The sequence below is a fragment of the Palaemon carinicauda genome, chromosome 24, assembly GCF_036898095.1.
Source record: "Palaemon carinicauda isolate YSFRI2023 chromosome 24, ASM3689809v2, whole genome shotgun sequence".
Lineage (NCBI taxonomy): Eukaryota > Metazoa > Arthropoda > Malacostraca > Decapoda > Palaemonidae > Palaemon > Palaemon carinicauda.
The window spans coordinates 3,026,566-3,048,111 of NC_090748.1; the positions used below are offsets into that span (position 1 = coordinate 3,026,566).

The window sequence follows — 21,546 nt, forward strand, 5'->3', positions numbered from 1 at the left end:
CCCTTGCCACTCGCTCGAGTCCCTCTCTTGCCTTATTAACTTTGCATGCCTAGCCTTTTTTACGTGATTACGCTTTTAATCTTTAATTACTTTTAAGTATTTATAACAGTTCATATTGTTTTTATTGTCACACTCTGTTATGATTATATTTTTGGGATTTTCATGTTGTGTTGAGGGGATCTCCAGTTGGTAGCCCTGCCTACCACCACCTGTCCATGTGATTCCCCTGTACCCCCCCAACCCCCCACCCCTCCCAGAGTACGTCTCTCCTCTTACTCGATGGTTGTTGGCTATGACATACGGGCCAAGTATGCTTGTTCCTCAGTCTTCCCTCAACGTTCCGACATATTGAGGACCGAGATTATCTCACGGGGTGCTACATAGTCTCATTCATCCCGGGCGGTTCTCGTCTCCCCCCTCCCGTAGTCTCGATTGGCCATCATTCGGGGGAGGGGGAGGGCCGGGACCGCCGGGGAGTATATCACACATGTGATTGGGCAGTATACCTATGCCTTCTTGGTATGGCTTTTGCTTTTAGCTTATGGATTTAGGAATGAGACCTTATCTATATGTTAGGAGTGTCCCCATCATACGGTACCTCCTGCCATTATCGCCCGTAGTAGGATATATTATTAACCTACATCATAGTATTCTACACGAATCATTACCTTCGTCCCGGTACGTCCGGTAGTCTCGTTGGTGGATCCCTTGGCTCCTCCAGCATTCTCCCACCGTACCCTCCCGTCATCAGACATTGGGGCCTCCGGGCTTACAATACTGCCTGATCTGATGACACTGACACAGTTTATGATTCCTACTCTCCCTACGGGAACCCTATACTCTCACGGACGTTAATGTTTAAGATCATAACCGGAGTTTTTTATTATATGTATTTTAAGGATGTAACTTTAAGTTTACTCTAGTTTACTTTAAGTTTACTTTAAGTATTTCTGTGCCCGGTCCCCGGTCCCCGGGACTATTTTTTATTATTATTCATCCCTTATTTTTACATCCTTTTCTCATCCCCGGCTCTTTCGGGTTCCTCTTGGAATAGTCTCAGGTTCTCTGCATGTTTAGTCTAAGACTATGCATTTTACTTTAATTTCAAGGTCCGGATCCTCCGGGGCCCCTTCTAGAGATATTAAGTAGATGTTCATAGACTATTCCTTTTTACAGGTGGTCCGCTGCCGGATGACAGCCTGCGCGGCCGTCCTTCAACAGCCCTGCGGACATGAGGTCTGTAGATCTCACGCCGACTGTGGGATTCAAATGGATGACCTGATAGTTTGGCACCCCGACAACTGCCTTGTCTGTTACGACCTTGTCACCACCCTCTCTTCGGAATCAGTGAGTCCTCTATAGGTCGTTTTTCTACTTGCATTCCTCTTGCTTTATATAATGAACCTTTGGTTTTCATTTCTCAACTCCGTCTCCCGGGTTTGCTAACCTTATCTCCGTTCTTTCAGAGTTCCCAAGCAGCTAAGACCACAGCAAGAGCCACCTTGAAAGTTTGGGTAGGCGGTTTCGCCCGTAACTTTAAGGCCAATAAGCCTTACGTCCTTTCTGAAGATTACTGCAACCTGATCTACCCCAACGCAAAATCTTCGGCAGCAGTGCCTAAAGAAGTGGCGGCCCTATTATTGCCGACATTGCAGCAACCCTGGACCTTGCTCTCGATCAGGATACTGACATCGGTGACGACCCCGACCCCATTGAGGACAATGTTGCGGCTCTGAATTTGGACCTAGAACCCATGGTCTTGGACGAACCGAAGACAGGTAAGGAGGCAGGTGGGTCCGGTGCTAAGATCTCTCTTCTTAGCCCCTCTTTTTCTTCGGCATCTAATTCTTCTTCCTTTCTAGGTTTTGAAGCGAACCGTGAATCTACCCCGAGATCACACCCGGTTCCTCCCAAGGTTAAGTCTCAGAAGAGACCCTTAGTTAGGACTCGAAAGAATCCCACACTACCCAAAACAACCAAGCCAAAGAAGGCTTCCCTCCCCGGAGCCCCAAGTGGCTTAGCTAGCACCTCCTCTACTTCTCAGGACCCGGGAGTGCAGCCATCTTCCTCAGTTGCCCCGGCCAACCTCGACCTGGTGGCTCTCACCAATATGATGTCAAGGGTTGTCTCAGAGCAGATTAGCTCAATGCTTTCTGCCGTTACCAGGAGACTGGACACCTTAGAAGGAGGACTGCCTCAACAACAGCAGTTCCTCATCCCGGACGCCTCAAAACTCCCGCCTATTACTAAAAATAACCCGTGGAAAATGGCGCTCCACTGCCCTTTCACTGACGGGATGTTGACCATTGAAGGCTTTGGAACCCGGCCCATTGAAGACTTTGAATCCTTCCCTCCCGGCCTTCAATTCCCCTTCCCCGGCTTCGCCCGGCTAACGGAAGAAGCTCTTGTCCGGCTACATAAGGTCCCTAAGGAGACCGTTATCTTCCCAAAAGAACAGGCTCAGTCTGTTTGGGTTAGAACCCTGAACGAGTGGGGTTGCACGAACACCATGCTGACTCCCCACAAGAGTACATACACTATGTTTCTTGTGGACGAGCAGACCCCTACTCCTTGCGTCACCAAGATGGTGGACTTAGCTCTTCAGGCAGTGGCCGAAGACAAACCTTTGCCCCAGCTTCGGGAGACAGACCCTACATCTCTTCTGCTCCCATCAGACAATGAATGTTGGCTTAACATTCAGTCAACATTTACCTCTGGTAAGCTATCCGCTGATTGTGCGTCAACGCAATTTAGCGAACGACTTCCAAGACTCCCCGAAACCTTAATTCGACTCGAGTTTGAGTCCCGGTCTAGTGTTTAGCAGGAGCTTAAACATCTCGACGATGGCGGAGATGTTTTCCCTCAACTTCGATGAGGAACACGCCTTTAAGGTCATGACAAAAGCCACCTTACAATCCTTGTTAGCGGATTGCTATGACTTCTTGGTAGCCAGAAGACGTTGCCGTAGGCATGTTTTATCAGAGGCTACTATCCGCCATGAGCCGAATAAGCTCATTAAAGCCTCCGCTTGGGGTCCGGACCTGTTCCCGGAGGACATGGTCAATTCAGTGTTAAGCGAAGCTGCCAGAGTGAACCAAAGCCTCAAGGTCCGTTGGGGTCTCACTCCCAAACGGAAGTTCGAACAGTCGAACGTTCACTCCCGGGACAGGAAATGGCTACGTCCTTATAGCTCTGCCCAGTTCCGCCAACCTCTCCAGGTAGTCCAGCCGGTCCCGGTTGCTCAGACCATCCAACCCTCCACCTCCAAGCCTCAGCCCCAAGAGGAATATGTTCTCGTCCCTAAAAGCCAAGTGGCTTCGGGTTCGTTCACCTCCCCTGCTTATAACCCTGCCTATGAGTCCCGGGTTTCCTCTCAAGGATACCAACGAGGCAGGGGCCTTGGTTCAAGAGGTTCCTTTCAGAACAGAGGCAAAGGGAGATATTTCTCCCGTGGAAAGGGATCACGCGGAGGCCGTGGCGGAAAATCCTCCAACTACTGAGAATCTTCAGGTAGGAGGGAGACTTTATGCGTTCAGGAGTCGCTGGAGGTTCAGTCCTTGGGCCTTCAGCATAATTTCCAAGGGCCTGGGGTGGAGTTGGATAGAAGGGCCTCCTCCACCGAACAAATTCCATCAACTCCCGACACCGGATCTGATCCTGTTTACCCAGGATCTCTTGCGCAAGAACGCGATCAAAGAAGCAAAACATCTGAAGTTTCAAGGTCGCTTATTCAGCGTCCCGAAAAAAGACTCAGACAGCCGGAGAGTCATCCTCGATCTTTCCCGGCTAAACTTGTCCATTCAATGCGACAAGTTTCACATGCTTACCGTCTCGCAGGTACGGACCTTACTTCCCCGTGGGGCCGTCACCACCTCCATCGATCTTACCGATGCTTACTATCACGTTCCAATAGCGAGACATTTCCGCCCATTCCTAGAATTCAGACTAGAGGACAAGGCTTATACGTTCAAAGTGATGCCTTTCGGGCTCAACATCGCGCCCAGAATTTTCACGAAACTGGCGGAATCAGTCATTCAAGAACTTCGAACCCAAGGGGTCCAAGTCGTCGCATATCTGGACGATTGGCTAATCTGGTCAGACAACGTCGAGGATTGTCTCAAAGCGACAAACAAGGTGATCCAGTATCTTCAGTCTTTGGGATTCCAAATAAATTTCAGAAAGTCCCGCCTAACACCGGAGACCAAGTTTCAGTGGCTGGGATTACATTGGGACCTATGCTCTCACACCCTATGTCTTCCCAGGGCCAAGAGAACAGAGATTGCGAAGAATACCAAACGCTTTCTCGGGGAGAAGATAACATCCAGAAGGAATCAAGAAAAGATCCTAGGATCCCTGCAATTCGCTTCAGTGACAGACCTTCTTCTGAAAGCGAAACTGAAGGACATAAACCGGGTTTGGCGCTCCAGAGCGAACAACAAATTTCGAGACAAGAAGACCCGTCTTCCTCCCATTCTTCGGAAGAGGCTTCTCCCATGGACGACCACCAAGAGCCTGTCAAAATCGGTCCCCCTACGGTACCCTCCTCCAAAGATAGTCATCCACACGGATGCCTCCCTATCAGGTTGGGGAGGTTATTCCCAACACAGTAAGGTTCAAGGCCTTTGGTCCACAATGTTCCAACAGTTCCACATAAACGTCCTAGAAGCCATGGCGGTCTTTCTAACTTTAAAACGTCTTTCCCCGGCCAAGAAGCAACACCTGAGACTAGTTCTCGACAACGAAGTTATAGTCCGTTGCCTAAACAGAGGGGGCTCCAAGTCAGGCACCATCAACCATGTGATGGTAGCAATCTTTTCCCTAGCAGCCTCAAACCAATGGCACTTATCAGCTGTCCATCTGGCTGGAGTTCTGAACGTTGTGGCAGACGCACTCTCAAGGACGACCCCGTTGGAGTCAGAATGGTCACTAGATCGAAAATCGTTTCAGTGGATCCTCTCCCAGGTGCCGGACCTCCAGGTAGATCTCTTTGCGACGGAGTCCGACCACAAACTGAAATGTTATGTGGCCCCCAACCTGGACCCTCGGGCTTACGCCACGGATGCCATGTCTCTGAACTGGAACACCTGGGAAAGGATTTATCTTTTCCCACCGGTGAACCTATTGATGAAGGTGCTGAACAAACTTCGAACCTTCAAAGGTCAAGTAGCCCTGGTGGCCCCCAATTGGCCCAAGAGCAATTGGTTTCCTCTTTTACTGGAGCTGAGCCAGATTCCCAACCCGACTTTAACCCAAATAGTACAAACGCGCACTGTGTTCGCTTCCTCAAACATTCGGAACGCCCTAACTTTATGGACTTCATGAAATTTGCGGCCCACAAAGGGGCTAACATAGATCCCCAGAATACTTTATTCTTAGAATCAGATAAGAGAGACTCCACTCTTCGTCAATATGACTCAGCGGTCAAAAAACTAGCAAAGTTTTTGAAGGATTCTAATATTGTCTTTATGACATTAAACCTAACGGTTACCTTTTTCAGAACCTTGTTTGAGTCAGGTTTGGCAGCTAACACTATTACTACCATTAAGTCTGCCTTGAAGAAGATTTTCCTGGTCGGGTTTAATATAGATCTAACAGACTCATTGCTAGCTTCAATTCCAAGAGCTTGTGCCAGACTGAAACCATCCATTCGTCCTAACTCGGTTTCCTGGTTTCTCAATGATGTCCTCAAACTGGCGTCAGAAACCATCAACGACTCATGTGAGTATATACCTCTGCTCAGAAAAACTCTATTCCTTATGAGTTTAGCATCCGGCGCTAGAATTTCGGAATTGGCGGCCTTATCAAGAGATCCAGGCCACATCGAGTTCCTTCCATCAGGAGAAGTTCTCCTCTCCCCAGACAAGGTTTTCTTGGCCAAAAATGAAGACCCTCAGAACAGATGGTCCTCCTGGAAAATTATCCAGCTCCTTCAGGATCCTTCCCTGTGTCCTGTTACCACTCTAAAGTCCTTTCTATCAAGGACTTCCTATAAGACCTCAGGACCCTTGTTCGTCAGAGAACAGGGAGGGACTATAACTTTAAAAGGGATCAGGCAACAGATTTTGTATTTTATCAAACAGACTAATCCTGAGTCTTTCCCTCACGTCCATGACATACGGGCGGTAGCAACCTCAATAAATTTTTTCCATCACATGAACTTTGCAGATCTTACTAAATATACCGGATGGAAATCCCCGTCAGTGTTCAGGCGGCACTATCTTAAACATCTAGAGGCCCTTCAACTCGCTACCGTAGCCGCAGGGAGCGTGGTATCCCCCGAACAAATTAATTCCTAATTAATTCCTGAATTTACTATATCTGCCATCTTCTTCCTCTTACCTGCCTCACTTACAGTTCCTACCTGAGTTCAGTTTGTTATGTCACACCCATGGGTGTCCCCATGTCTTAGATATTGTTTATCTCTATTATTAATTGTCATATTTACATTTTGTCCTGCAAACTGTATTTCTTTTATGTCCAGTTTTATATGGTGTTATCTAAGATATTCTGACCTCAGATCATATTTTGATTTCAAGTTTTACTTTTACATCTTGCCATCCCTTCCTGGGATATTATATCCTGTCAGTTTTTGATGTTATAAAAGACTATCGTCTACTACTACAACTCTTGATTAAACTACTGTTATGTTATGTTGATTTTAATTCGTTTGGGTTCGTTTCTCTGGTACTATTTCACTGGCCGGCACAGGTTGAGCCCAGAAAAGGGATTTTGACGAAGGAAAAATCTATTTCTGGGCGAGAGACCTGTGCCGCCCAGTGAACCCACCCTAGTTGTCCCCCCCTGATCAGACCCCAAACTTAGGGGTGCTATAAGGAGTGCTGGGCAAGCGTGGGTAGAGTTAGTAGTACTAGTCTGTGCGGCAGGGGAGGTTGAACCGCACCTCACTATTGAGGGATTTTGAAGATGTCTAAATGGTACGAGACCTCTGGTCTGTTACGCCCTAGTTTATACCGACACCAATAGGTGAGCGAGCTAGTTCAACCTAGCATTCCTAAACATTTTTTCTCTGGTAATATTTAGCAGTTATATTCCTTAGAAATGGTGCTATAGGAGCATTTCCCTGGGCGGCACAGGTCTCTCGCCCAGAAATAGATTTTTCCTTCGTCAAAATCCCTTATATATATATATATATATATATATATATATATATATATATATATATATATATATATATATATATATATATATATATATATATATATATATATACTTTTTTTTTTGATAAGTCTCTTTCAATGGAATGATAAAAGTAATGGAATTCTAATAATAAATTTTGTTATTTCTTTTGTTTATTTCTCCTAAATATAGAAATATTCTCAGAAGAATACTGGGTGTTAAATGGCAGGAGAGGATTAGCAATGAAACTATAAGAGAGATTAATCAAGTGCCATATGTGGAAGAGATCATGGTGAGGGGCAAATGAAGATGGTTTGGGAATGCTCTTTTCACTCACAGGAGAAATTAGTTCACAAAACTTTCAATTGGGCTCCACAAAGCACTAGAAGAGTTGGAAGACCCAGGCCTACATTGCTGAGGACTATGAAGCATGAAGATGTCGGTGGGGTAGTCCAACTGTGTTCTCTAGGACCTGTCACGGCCCTCCCCATTGATGAAGGGATTATCTAAATGGAAGACAGCCTGTGAATAGTGGTTTTCACACGCCCTTGTTGTAGACACGACACCCACAAGGTGATCGCGCGAGGGTAGTAACCTCTGCATTCCATGCTTTTATCTTTCTCTAGTATATTTGGAAGATTTATATTAGAAAAGTGTAAAGAAGGACCTTTTCACCGGCCGTCACAGGCCGCACCAGAAATAATTTCTTTAAATTGAATCGCACAGCAATCAGATTCCTTAAGGTTTAGAATAACTTCAAGTGACTATAGAATAGAGTAAAATATAGATACGTAAAAGACAGGACACACCCAAAAACCGCCCATGACAAACAAACAAAACAAAAAAGACGTAAAAGGCTTCAAAATGAAATGATTAGTAAAAGCAAAGCCATACAGTATTGAAAAATGTTATTTTTATAATAAAATAAATTTTTGAATATACTTACCCGGTGATTATATAAGCTGCAGCTCTGCTGCTCGACAGAAAACTCTACGTTAAAAATCCGCCAGCGATCGCTATGCAGGTAGGGGGTGTACTTCAACAGCGCCATCTGTCGTGCAGGTACTCAGTACTCATTGTAAACAAAGAACTCAATTTTCTCCTCGGTCCACTGCGTCTCTATTGGGGAGGAAGGGAGCGTCCTTTAATATATAATCACCGGGTAAGTATATTCAAAAATTTATTTTATTATAAAAATAACATTTTTCAATATTTAACTTAGCCGGTGATTATATAAGCTGATTCACACCCAGGGGGGTGGGTAGAGACCAGCAATAAATGTTTACATTATTATGAGCTAAGGATTTTTTATTTCATTTTAGCAGTTATCAAAATAACAAACATAAAATAAATAAGTACCTGGTAAGGAAGTCGACTTGAACAATTACTCTGCCTTTTTAAGTACGTCTTCCTTACGGAGCCTCGCGATCCTCTTAGGATGCTGAGCGACCCCTGGGAGCTGAAGTATCAAGGGTTGCAACCCATACTACAGGACCTCATCAAAACCTCTAATCTAGGCGCTTCTCAAGAAAAGAATTTGACCACCCGCCAAATCAACCAGGATGCGAAAGGCTTCTTAGCCTTCCGGACAACCCAAAAACAACAATAAAAACATTTCAAGAGAAAGATTAAAAAGGTTATGGAATTAGGGGAATGTAGTGGTTGAGCCCTCACCCACTACTGCACTCGCTGCTACGAATGGTCCCAGGGTGTAGCAGTTCTCGTAAAGAGACTGGACATCTTTAAGATAAAAAGACGCGAACACTGACTTGCTTCTCCAATAGGTTGCGTCGATTATACTTCGCAGAGATCTATTTTGTTTAAAGGCCACTGAAGTTGCGACAGCTCTAACTTCATGTGTCCTTACCTTCAGCAAAGCTTGGTCTTCCTCACTCAGATGGGAATGAGCTTCTCGTATTAACAGTCTGATAAAATAGGATAAGGCATTCTTTGACATAGGCAAAGATGGTTTCTTAACAGAACACCATAAAGCTTCTGACTGTCCTCGTAAAGGTTTAGTTCGTCTTAAATAGAACTTAAGAGCTCTAACAGGGCATAAGACTCTTTCTAGTTCATTTCCAACCATATTTGATAGGCTTGGAATATCGAACGATTTCGGCCAAGGACGAGAAGGTAGCTCGTTTTTGGCTAGAAAACCAAGCTGTAAAGAACATGTAGCCGTTTCAGATGAAAATCCGATGTTCCTGCTGAAGGCGTGAATCTCACTGACTCTTTTAGCTGTGGCTAAGCAAACCAGGAAAAGAGTCTTTAAAGTGAGATCTTTAAAGGAGGCTGATTGTAGTGGCTCGAACCTTTCTGACATAAGGAATCTTAGTACCACGTCTAAATTCCAACCAGGTGTAGCCAAACGACGCTCCTTCGTGGTCTCAAAAGACTTAAGGAGGTCCTGTAGATCTTTGTTGTTGGAAAGATCTAAGCCTCTGTGACGGAAGACTGATGCCAACATGCTTCTGTAACCCTTGATAGTGGGAGCTGAAAGAGATCTTTCTTTCCTCAGGTATAAAAGGAAGTCAGCTATTTGAGTTACAGAGGTACTGGTCGAGGATACTGATACTGACTTGCACCAGTTTCGGAAGACTTCCCACTTCGACTGGTAGACTCTAAGAGTGGATGTCCTCCTTGCTCTAGCAATCGCCCTGGCTGCCTCCTTCGAAAAGCCTCTAGCTCTCGAGAGTCTTTCGATAGTCTGAAGGCAGTCAGACGAAGAGCGTGGAGGCCTTGGTGTACCTTCTTTACGTGTGGCTGACGTAGAAGGTCCACCCTTAGAGGAAGAGTTCTGGGAACGTCCACTAGCCATCGAAGTACCTCGGTGAACCATTCTCTCGCGGGCCAGAGGGGAGCAACTAACGTCAACCTTGTCCCTTCGTGAGAGGCGAACTTCTGCAGTACCTTGTTGACAATCTTGAACGGGGGGAATGCATATAGGTCTAGATGTGACCAATCCAGTAGAAAGGCATCTATATGAACTGCTGCTGGGTCCGGGATTGGTGAGCAATATATTGGGAGCCTCTTGGTCATCGAGGTTGCGAAGAGATCTATGGTAGGCTGGCCCCATGTGGCCCACAGTCTCTTGCACACATCCTTGTGTAGGGTCCATTCTGTTGGAATGATTTGTCCCTTCCGACTGAGGCAATCTGCCATGACATTCAAGTTGCCTTGGATGAACCTCGTTACTAGAGAAATGTTTAGATCTTTTGACCAGGTGAGGAGGTCCCTTGCGATCTCGTACAACGTCATAGAGTGGGTCCCTCCTTGCTTGGAGATGTACGCCAAAGCCGTGGTGTTGTCCGAGTTCACCTCCACAACTTTGCCTTGAAGGAGAGACTTGAAGCTTTTCAAGGCCAGATGAACTGCCAGTAGCTCCTTGCAGTTGATATGCAACGTTCTTTGACTCGAGTTCCAAGTTCCCGAGCATTCCCGACCGTCTAATGTCGCGCCCCAGCCCGTGTCCGATGCGTCCGAGAAGAGAACGTGGTTGGGAGTCTGAACAGCCAGGGGCAGACCCTCTCTGAGGCTGATACTGTCCTTCCACCAAGTCAGGGAAGACTTCATCTTCTCGGAAATGGGGATCGAGACCGCTTCTAGCTTCTTGTCCTTTTTCCAGTAAACAGCTGGGTGATATTGAAGGGGACGGAGGTGTAGTCTTCCTAACGAAACGAACTGTTCCAGGGATGATAGTGTCCCTATCAGACTCATCCACTGCCTGACTGAACATCGTTCCTTCTTCAGCATGTTCTGGATGCATAACTGGGCTTGACTTGTTCTGGGGGCCGACGGAAAAGCCCGAAAAGCTTGACTGTGAATCTCCATCCCTAAATACACAATAGTTTGGGATGGGACCAGTTGAGACTTTTCCATATTGACCAGGAGACCCAATTCCTTGGTCAGATCTAGAGTCCACTTTAGATCCTTTAGACAGCGACGACTGGAAGAAGCTCTTAGAAGCCAGTCGTCCAAATAGAGGGAGGCTCTGATGTCCGCTAAATGAAGGAATTTGGCTATATTCCTCATCAGCCTCGTAAACACAAGAGGAGCTGTGCTTAGGCCAAAGCACAGGGCATGAAACTGGTAGACAACCTTTTCGTAAACGAATCTCAGAAAAGGTTGGGAGTCTGGGTGGATGGGGACGTGAAAGTATGCGTCCCTTAGGTCTAAAGAGACCATCCAGTCTTCCTTTCTGACCGCTGCTAGAACGGACTTTGTGGTCTCCATGGCGAACGTCTGCTTTGTGACAAAGACATTCAGCGCACTGACGTCTAGCACCGGCCTCCACCCTCCTGTCTTCTTTACCACTAAGAAGAGACGGTTGTAGAAGCCCGGGGATTGATGGTCCAGGACTTTGACTACCGCTCCCTTTTCTAGCAAGAGAGACACCTCCTGCTTCAATGCTCGTCTCTTGTCTTCCTCTCTGTACCTGGGAGAGAGATCGATGGGAGACGTTGCTAGAGGGGGTTTTCGTACAAATGGGATCTTGTACCCCTCTCTGAGCAACTTCACAGATTGTGCATCTGCGCCTCTCTTCTCCCAGGTCTGCCAGAAGTTCTTGAGTCTGGCTCCCACTGCTGTCTGAAGAAGGTGGCAGTCAGACTCTGCCTTTAAAGGACTTGGTTCCTTTCTTCTTCCCACGTCTCCCTTCGGCACGAGCACCTCCTCTGCTGGAGGCTCTGCCACGAAAGGGCGGAATAAATCTGGACGCTGGAGTGTCCATCCTGGGTCTTGACAAGGTAGGCAAAGGGGTGGCTTTGCGGGCAGAGGACGCAACCAGGTCATGGGTGTCCTTCTGAATCAAAGAAGCAGCAATCTCCTTAATCAAGTCCTCTGGAAAAAGGCACTTTGAGAGAGGAGCAAACAGAAGTTCTGATCTTTGACACGGTGTCACTCCATCTGACAGGAAAGAGCAAAGGTTCTCACGTTTCTTGAGGACCCCGGATACGAACGAAGCAGCAAGCTCACTAGATCCGTCACGTATGGCCTTGTCCATGCAGGACATTATGAGCAAGGAAGATTCCTTGTCAGAAGGGGAGATCTTCCTGCTCAAAGCTCCCAGACACCAGTCCAAAAAGTTGAAGACCTCGAAGGCTCTAAATACTCCTTTCAACAGATGGTCTAGGTCCGAAGGTGACCAGCATATCTTAGAGCGTCTCATGGCTAGCCTGCGGGGAGAGTCTACAAGACTTGAGAAGTCGCCCTGGGCAGAGGCAGGAACTCCCAAGCCGAGAACTTCTCCCGTGGCATACCAGACGCTCGATCTGGAAGAGAGTTTAGCAGGGGGAAACGTAAAGGCTGTCTTCCCTAGACTCTTTTTGGACTGCATCCAATCTCCTAAAACTCGTAAAGCTCTCTTGGACGAGCGTGCGAGGACGAGTTTCGTAAAGGCAGGCGAGGATGACTGCGTACCTAAAGCAAACTCTGACGGAGGAGAGCGTGGAGCCACAGACACAAACTGGTCCGGATACATCTCTTTGAACAGAACAAGAACTTTTCTAAAGTCCAAAGAGGGTTGCGTGGTCTTGGGTTCGTCAAGGTCCGAATGTGGTTCATCAACGTGTGCCGCATCGTCATCATCAGAGAGTCCATCATCCGAGAATTGAGGAGGAAGCGGCAAAGGAGTAGGAATCGGCTGGTCAGCTGAGTCCGGTCGCACGGGTGCACGCGTGACTGAACCGGACGCAACGTCATGGAACTGTTGCCCAGTCTGTGAGCTGGCAACAACCATAGCAGCGCGGGGACGCACAGCGTCTACTCCAGACTGTCTAGTCTGATGTGGGCGAGCAGAGGCAACCACACTGGGTTGCGGAGGTTGACGCACCGCGTCAAAACAAAACAACTTTGACGGTTGTTGTACCTCGCGAACGTCAACGGAAGGTTCCGTGCGTCGCTGAACGTCAACATGCGGCTGGCAGGGTACACTGGAACGCATGGGTGGCGGGACTCTCTCAGCTGGAGTGCGGAAGAAGGTCGCCTCAGCGTCCACAGGACGCACAACCGTGGTTGGTTGTAGGCAAGAGGTTGGTGCAGCATCAACCTTCTCCGCACGAAAGTCCTGCATCAGAGACGTTAACTGATACTGCATGGTCTGCAGCAAAGACCACTTAGGGTCTACAGGAGCAGGTGCGGCGACAGACGGTGTGACTGCCTGAGGCGGTACTTGCCTCTCTTAGGAGGTGAGCAGTCATCGGAAGACTGCAGCGAGTCCGAACTGACCCAGTGGCTACAACTGGGCCGTTGGACTTGCGCGGAAGGGACCGACTTGCGCTTAAGAGGTCGCGAGACCTTGGTCCATGGTTTCTTACGAGAAACCTCTTCCGCAGACGAGGAATAAATGGGCTCTCTCGTCTCTGTGTGGGTGGGGCGATCTTGGGTAGATACGCCCGAAACCACGGAGGGAACGTCTGTTCGCTGATTAAAGCCTCTCGAACCCTTTGGTCGTACGACATTGCTTCTCCCCTGGACTTGGGAGCTTGCAAGAGGTCCCGGACTAGGAGGACGACAGGCACGAACAGACGAACCCTCAAGCGCAACACTATCCACAACACTATCACTCACTTTATCACTACCCACTGCACTCTTACACTTCAGCTCCTTGACGTCCGCCATGAGCTGGTTACGGTCACTAGCCAAGGACTCGACTCTCTCACCCAGAGCTTGGATGGCACGCATCATATCTGCCATCGAAGGTTCTTGAGTGCCAGAAGGGGGATTAGGAGCAACCACTACAGGGGAAGGAATAGGTTGTGGGGCATGAGGAGAGGAAAATTCAACGGCGCGAGATGAACTTCTCCTGACTCTATCTCTCTCTAGCCTACGTGTATATTTCTGGAATTCGATAAAATCGAATTCCGAAAGCCCAACGCATTCCTCACATCGATCTTCCAATTGACAGGTTTTATCCCGACAATTGGAACAAACGGTGTGAGGATCGATAGAGGCCTTCGGAAGACGCCTTGAACAGTCCCTAGCATTACACTTCCTGAATTTAGGGACTTGAGAAAGGTCAGCCATTTTGAATTGGTCAAAGGGGAATTCAAAAACTATCCAAAGTCATCAACAAATAATCCGATATCAAAAAAAGAATGCAAGGATTTATTGAAGAGAAAGCCTGCAAAGTGAAAGCTCAAAACTAGAAACGTGTACTTCACCAAATAGTTGTGAAAACCAATCCAGTTAGCAACAGCGAATTAGTAGGTCTTGCCGGTGGCACAACAGAGAGAAAATTGAGTTCTTTGTTTACAATGAGTACTGAGTACCTGCACGACAGATGGCGCTGTTGAAGTACACCCCCTACCTGCATAGCGATCGCTGGCGGATTTTTAACGTAGAGTTTTCTGTCGAGCAGCAGAGCTGCAGCTTATATAATCACCGGCTAAGTTAAATATTGAAAAAATTATAAATAATTGTATAACACAAATCACCTGAAAGGAGAAAATCAGGGAAGCATGATGCACTACCACCAATAAGGAAGATGTAGAAAGCCGGTAATATGTCTGTAGGGGGCAAGCAGTATAGCAATGAGATGGGAATATGAATGTTTTCCAGCAAATACTCTGAAATTAACTAAGTATCAATGGCTATAGCTTTGAATAATGAAAAATTTCCAGCAAATGCTCTGTAATTAACTAAGTATCAATGGCTATAGCTTTGAATAATGAAAAATTTCCAGCAAATGCTCTGTAATTAACTAAGTATCAATGGCTATAGCTTTGAATAATGAAAAATTTCCAGCAAATGCTCTGTAATTAACTAAGTATCAATGGCTATAGCTTTGAATAATGAAAAATTTCCAGCAAATGCTCTGAAATTAACTAAATACCAATGGCTAGAGCTTTGAATAATGAAAAATTTCCAGCAAATGCTCTGTAATTAACTAAGTATCAATGGCTATAGCTTTGAATAATGAAAAATTTCCAGCAAATGCTCTGTAATTAACTAAGTATCAATGGCTATAGCTTTGAATAATGAAAAATTTCCAGCAAATGCTCTGTAATTAACTAAGTATCAATGGCTATAGCTTTGAATAATGAAAAATTTCCAGCAAATGCTCTGAAATTAACTAAATACCAATGGCTAGAGCTTTGAATAATGAAAAATTTCCAGCAAATGCTCTGAAATTAACTAAATACCAATGGCTAGAGCTTTGAATAATGAAAAATTTCCAGCAAATGCTCTGTAATTAACTAAGTATCAATGGCTATAGCTTTGAATAATGAAAAATTTCCAGCAAATGCTCTGTAATTAACTAAGTATCAATGGCTATAGCTTTGAATAATGAAAAATTTCCAGCAAATGCTCTGTAATTAACTAAGTATCAATGGCTATAGCTTTGAATAATGAAAAATTTCCAGCAAATGCTCTGAAATTAACTAAATACCAATGGCTAGAGCTTTGAATAATGAAAAATTTCCAGCAAATGCTCTGTAATTAACTAAGTATCAATGGCTATAGCTTTGAATAATGAAAAATTTCCAGCAAATGCTCTGTAATTAACTAAGTATCAATGGCTATAGCTTTGAATAATGAAAAATTTCCAGCAAATGCTCTGTAATTAACTAAGTATCAATGGCTATAGCTTTGAATAATGAAAAATTTCCAGCAAATGCTCTGAAATTAACTAAATACCAATGGCTAGAGCTTTGAATAATGAAAAATTTCCAGCAAATGCTCTGTAATTAACTAAGTATCAATGGCTATAGCTTTGAATAATGAAAAATTTCCAGCAAATGCTCTGTAATTAACTAAGTATCAATGGCTATAGCTTTGAATAATGAAAAATTTCCAGCAAATGCTCTGAAATTAACTAAATACCAATGGCTAGAGCTTTGAATAATGAAAAATTTCCAGCAAATGCTCTGTAATTAACTAAGTATCAATGGCTATAGCTTTGAATAATGAAAAATTTCCAGCAAATGCTCTGTAATTAACTAAGTATCAATGGCTATAGCTTTGAATAATGAAAAATTTCCAGCAAATGCTCTGTAATTAACTAAGTATCAATGGCTATAGCTTTGAATAATGAAAAATTTCCAGCAAATGCTCTGTAATTAACTAAGTATCAATGGCTATAGCTTTGAATAATGAAAAATTTCCAGCAAATGCTCTGAAATTAACTAAATACCAATGGCTAGAGCTTTGAATAATGAAAAATTTCCAGCAAATGCTCTGTAATTAACTAAGTATCAATGGCTATAGCTTTGAATAATGAAAAATTTCCAGCAAATGCTCTGTAATTAACTAAGTATCAATGGCTAGAGCTTTGAATAATGAAAAATTTCCAGCAAATGCTCTGTAATTAACTAAGTATCAATGGCTAGAGCTTTGAATAATGAAAAATTTCCAGCAAATGCTCTGTAATTAACTAAGTATCAATGGCTATAGCTTTGAATAATGAAAAATTTCCAGCAAATGCTCTGTAATTAACTAAGTATCAATGGCTATAGCTTTGAATAATGAAAAATTCCCAGCAAATGCTCTGAAATTAACTAAGTATCAATGGCTATAGCTTTGAATAATGAAAAATTTCCAGCAAATGCTCTGAAATTAACTAAATACCAATGGCTAGAGCTTTGAATAATGAAAAATTCCCAGCAAATGCTCTGAAATTAACTAAGTATCAATGGCTATAGCTTTGAATAATGAAAAATTTCCAGCAAATGCTCTGAAATTAACTAAATACCAATGGCTAGAGCTTTGAATAATGAAAAATTTCCAGCAAATGCTCTGTAATTAACTAAGTATCAATGGCTAGAGCTTTGAATAATGAAAAATTTCCAGCAAACACTCTGAAATTAACTACATACCAATGGCTAGAGCTTTGAATAATGAAAAATTTTCAAACACCAGTCCAACCAATTATAACATTTGAAAGGATTTCAATTGAACCATTCAGGAAATTGACAGAAACCAATATTCACCAACCTTAGGAGCATAACTGACAATGCCACAATGGTGTATGCTAACAAGGTCCCAATGCTCATCATATCAACTAAGGCATCCAGGTTAAAAAACATGGCCATTAATCCTGAAAACAGTTAAAACATAATCTACCGTAAATAGATTATAATTCATTGTAATTATTACTAAAAATGAGTTTTAGACCACTGAGTTATATTTGTCAGAACATGACTGTCCTAGATTTACTGAGAAGCCGTAGAGGTCTTAAGAAAGTGGTTTATTTTACCTTGGTTTGAGATACACTAAAAAATTAGTGCTATTATGATTGAAACTAACGTAGGACTAAATGATATAGCAAAAAAAAATAATAATAATAATTTTTTTGGTGTCTGTTACAAACAAGTTCAAACACAACTGATTTTTATTGCTAATTATCCAATAATAAAAAAAAACATTTGCCTGTTTCACACAATTTATCTAAAATGCAGTCAAAGCACTACAATAATACTCCAGACATTTTCATTTACATCCAAGGAATCTGCTCCAAAATCTTCACCAGAAAATTAGTGATAACCCCCCAAGGAGGAATCTGCAAAAGTAAAACTTCCATATTCCTTATGATCAAGATTTCCTACTTGTAGTCACAGCTCTTGTTCTGGAAGGTCAATTAAAGGAGCATAGTTGAGGCTCTTCAAGGGGAGCACTCAAAAAATCCAACTCATATAGTAAGACTTGGCTATTTTGGGTTTATCTTACATACATATAAGACACTTCCCCCAATTTTGGGAGGTAGCCTACATCAAACAAATGAAACAAAAAAAGGGGACCTCTCCTCTCTACGTTCCTCCCAGCCTGACAAAGGACTCAAACGAGTTCGGCTGGTACTGCAAAGGTGCCACAGCCCACCCTCCCCCGTTATCTACCACAGATGAAGCTTCATAACGCTGAATCCCCTACTGCTGCTACCTCCGCGGTCATCCAAGGCACCGGAGGAAGCAGTAGTGTTAAAATGAAAGGAACTGTCTTGGAAATTAATAAACTATGTTCCCCTTTTCCTGGCATCTTATGGAACTTCTTTCAAATAGCCTTGGAAGCTTTGGGCAAAATAAAGGTTTGAGGGGGATTATACTACTGGATTTATATGTACTATTTGAATGTGTTGAGGTGGTTTGGCCATGTTGAGAGAATGGAAAATGGCTGTCTGCTAAAGAAGGTGATGAATGCAAGAGTTGATGGGAGAAGTACAAGAGGAAGGCCAAGGTTTGGGTGGATGGATGGAGTGAAGTAAGCTCTGGGTGATAGGAGGATAGATGTGAGAGAGGCAAGAGAGCGTGCTAAGAAATAGGAATGAATGGCGAGCGATTGTGACGCAGTTCCGGTAGGCCCTGCTGCTACCTTCGATGCCTTAGATGACTGCGGAGGTAGCAGCAGTAGGGGATTCAGCATTATGAAGCTTCATCTGTGGTGGATAACGGGGGAGGGTGGGCTGTGGCACCCTAGCAGTACCAGCTGAACTCGGTTGAGTCCCTTGTCAGGCTGGGAGGAACGTAGAGAGTAGAGGTCCCCCCCTTTTTTTTGTTTCATTTGTTGATGTCGGCTACCCCCCAAAATAGGGGGAAGTGCCTTGGTATATGTATGTATGTATTTGAGCATTATTCCTGGATTCTGTCTAACCGAGAAAAAAAAATTGTCGGTGAAGGCTACAGCAAGTGCAATTTCTACTCAGCAGTATATGTCCTGATACCGTGCTCGATGGTTCACAGAAGAGAGAGATATAGGGGTTGAGAGAGAGAAGTTTTTACTTTTTATCTTAAGGTTAAGTACACAATTTGTAAATATTAGCTATATGACTACAACCTATGGACTGAAATACAGGTACTCAATAAATTCTATTGCCAAAATTCAGTATTTGCTTCCAAGATAATACATGTTTTAGGTAGCTTTACTTTTCTGGTTTTAATATACTAGCACAAAAGTACCATAACAGACAACTATCAAATGAAAATAGCACTTAGCATATACGTAGTAAGAAATTTCTTGATTTGCAAATGTCAAGTTAGCAGAGGGGTACAGTTTCTTTTGAAATAATGTTTGGTATTTTTTTTGGAGTTAAAAGAAATAAAAATGCTAAAACTTCTTACCAGCAAACACCCCTGAGACAATAGTTGCAACTGCTGGTGTTCTGAAACGTTTATTGATCTTGGCTAAAGATCTGAAGAGTATTCCATCATCAGCCATGGCATAAATAACTCGGGGAAGAGGTAACAAAATGCCGAACAAACTGTCAAAATACAAAATTATGGAAAACATTAGTTGAAACACTACAGTAACTAGCAGATTATTGTATTGTATTACAGTATCTCAAATCTTTTAACCAAGATAATAGTTTGCATTTGGCCTAACCCAATTACATGATCCCATAGCAAAGTATGTTCCCAGGTAATATACAACATTCATATTTTTCCTTGGAGAATATCCCCTATATTATTCACAATCAACAAACTTACCTTGCAGAAAATCCAGTTAGAGCACCAATACTAATAATCCACTTGGATGTCTCCCATCCTAATTCATTAAAAATAGCAACCAGTGGTGCATCTGAATCCTGAAATGTAAGATCATTATGAATATTTTCATTAGTTTCATATTTAAAGTTCCTTAATATAGGACTGATACAGCAACAATAGAAAATGTAGCTGATTCTAGTTCACTGCAGGACCAAGGCCTCAGACATTTCCTTATACATATCTCGGGTTTGGCCAGTTTTCAAACCATGCAGGCCAGTGTGGATTGGTGATGGTAGACTTTTATCTGATTGCTCACAACAAACCAACCTAGTATAGGTGGCAATGACTTTTACAGCTTTGCTTATCATGGCGATATGCAAACCCTTTCACCACGTTATGATAACCCATCAAAAAGTAGGAGCAAATGTTTTTATGTTGACCAGGCTGACATGAGTCTTTTTATAGTTTATATATGACATACAGTAGGTCCTCGGGTTACGACGGTCCCGACTTACGCGGTTTCGCCGTTACGAACGCGCCCCATAAAAATATAAAAATAATATTAAGCGTCTTTCCGTCTTACACCGTTAGCGTCGTAAGCGACGTAAACAATTGCGAACTAGTTTCTAGCGCGCGGTGGATGAATACGCTTTGTGGTGGTTGTGGGCGAGGAAGACGGCGTCGCTCAGTTCCACTCATACGCCATTTTTGGTTGTGATTGCCTGTTCTTTCTCTCACGTGTTTGATCGTTTTTTTGAACTTTTTGCCCTTCATTATGGCTCCAAAGCGCAAGGCAGATTCTTCTGATGGTAGTGCATCGAAGAAAAGGAAGGCCATCACCATGGAAGTGAAATTAGACATTATTAAGCGGTCTAAAAACGGTGAAACGCCAACGAACATTGGCCGATCGCTTGGCCTTAGCCGTTCGACCGTGGCTACTATCCTTAAAGATAAGGAGCGCATTGTTGAACACGTAAAAGGATCTGCTCCAATGAAAGCAACAGTGATAACGAAACAGCGTAGTGGTTTAATTATCGAAATGGAAAGGTTATTAGTGCTTTGGTTGGAAGATCAAAATCAACGGCGTATTCCAGTGAGCTTAATGGTTATTCAAGAGAAGGCTAAAAGGTTGTTTGAAGCGTTGAAAAAAGAAAGGGGGGGAGAAAGTGAAAGTGAAGAGTTTTCGGCTAGTAGGGGTTGGTTTATGCAATTTAAGGCTCGGGCCAATTACCATAATCTTAAAGTGCAAGGTGAAGCTCCTAGTGGGGATGAGAAAGCAGCAAGTGAATTTCCTAAAGCGTTGGCTGAGATAATTAGGGAGGGGGGTTATTCTGCTTATCAGGTGTTCAATGCGGATGAGACAGGTTTATTCTGGAAGCGCATGCCTAACCGCACGTACATAGCAAAGGAGGAGAAGTCAGCACCCGGTCATAAAGCAGGCAAGGAGAGGCTAACTTTGCTTCTTGGGGGAAATGCTGCTGGCGACTTCAAACTGAAGCCCATGCTGGTCTATCAGGCTGAAAATCCAAGGGCACTCAAGGGAATTTGGAAGAGTCAACTCCCAGTCATTTGGAAGGCAAATAAGAAGGCATGGGTGACACTTGCAGTGTTTGAAGACTGGTTTATCAACCATTTTGTACCTAGTGTGGAGCGGTATTGCGCCCAAAAGGGTATCCCCTTTAAGGTGTTGCTATTGCTGGACAATGCCCCTGGACACCCTGCCCAGCTGGGAGACTTTCACCCTAATGTGAAGGTGGTTTACCTTCCACCTAATACCACGGCCCTTTTACAGCCTATGGACCAGGGAGTGATTGCTTCATTCAAGGCCTACTACCTCCGAAGAACAATTGCTATGGCATTACAGGCAACTGAAACGAAGAAGGACTTGACTCTGAAGGACTTTTGGAAGTCCTACAACATCCTTGATGCTATTAAGAACATTGCTGATTCCTGGGAGGAGGTGAAGGTTACAAACATGAATGGTGTTTGGAGG

At 44.0% G+C, this 21,546-nt stretch overlaps 1 protein-coding gene across 1 annotated transcript in view; it reads right to left on the reverse strand.

The window, feature by feature from the left end:
• LOC137618042 (cationic amino acid transporter 2-like) overlaps positions 1 to 21,546 on the reverse strand; it is a 71,034-nt gene that overhangs the window by 28,063 nt on the left and 21,425 nt on the right. The window contains exons 9-11 of the mRNA XM_068347964.1: positions 19,554 to 19,651; positions 19,188 to 19,327; positions 17,071 to 17,173 (exon numbers count right to left, since the gene is read on the reverse strand). Of these exons, the coding sequence (XP_068204065.1) occupies positions 17,071 to 17,173; positions 19,188 to 19,327; positions 19,554 to 19,651 (341 nt within the window). The remainder of the gene's footprint in view (positions 1 to 17,070; positions 17,174 to 19,187; positions 19,328 to 19,553; positions 19,652 to 21,546) is intronic.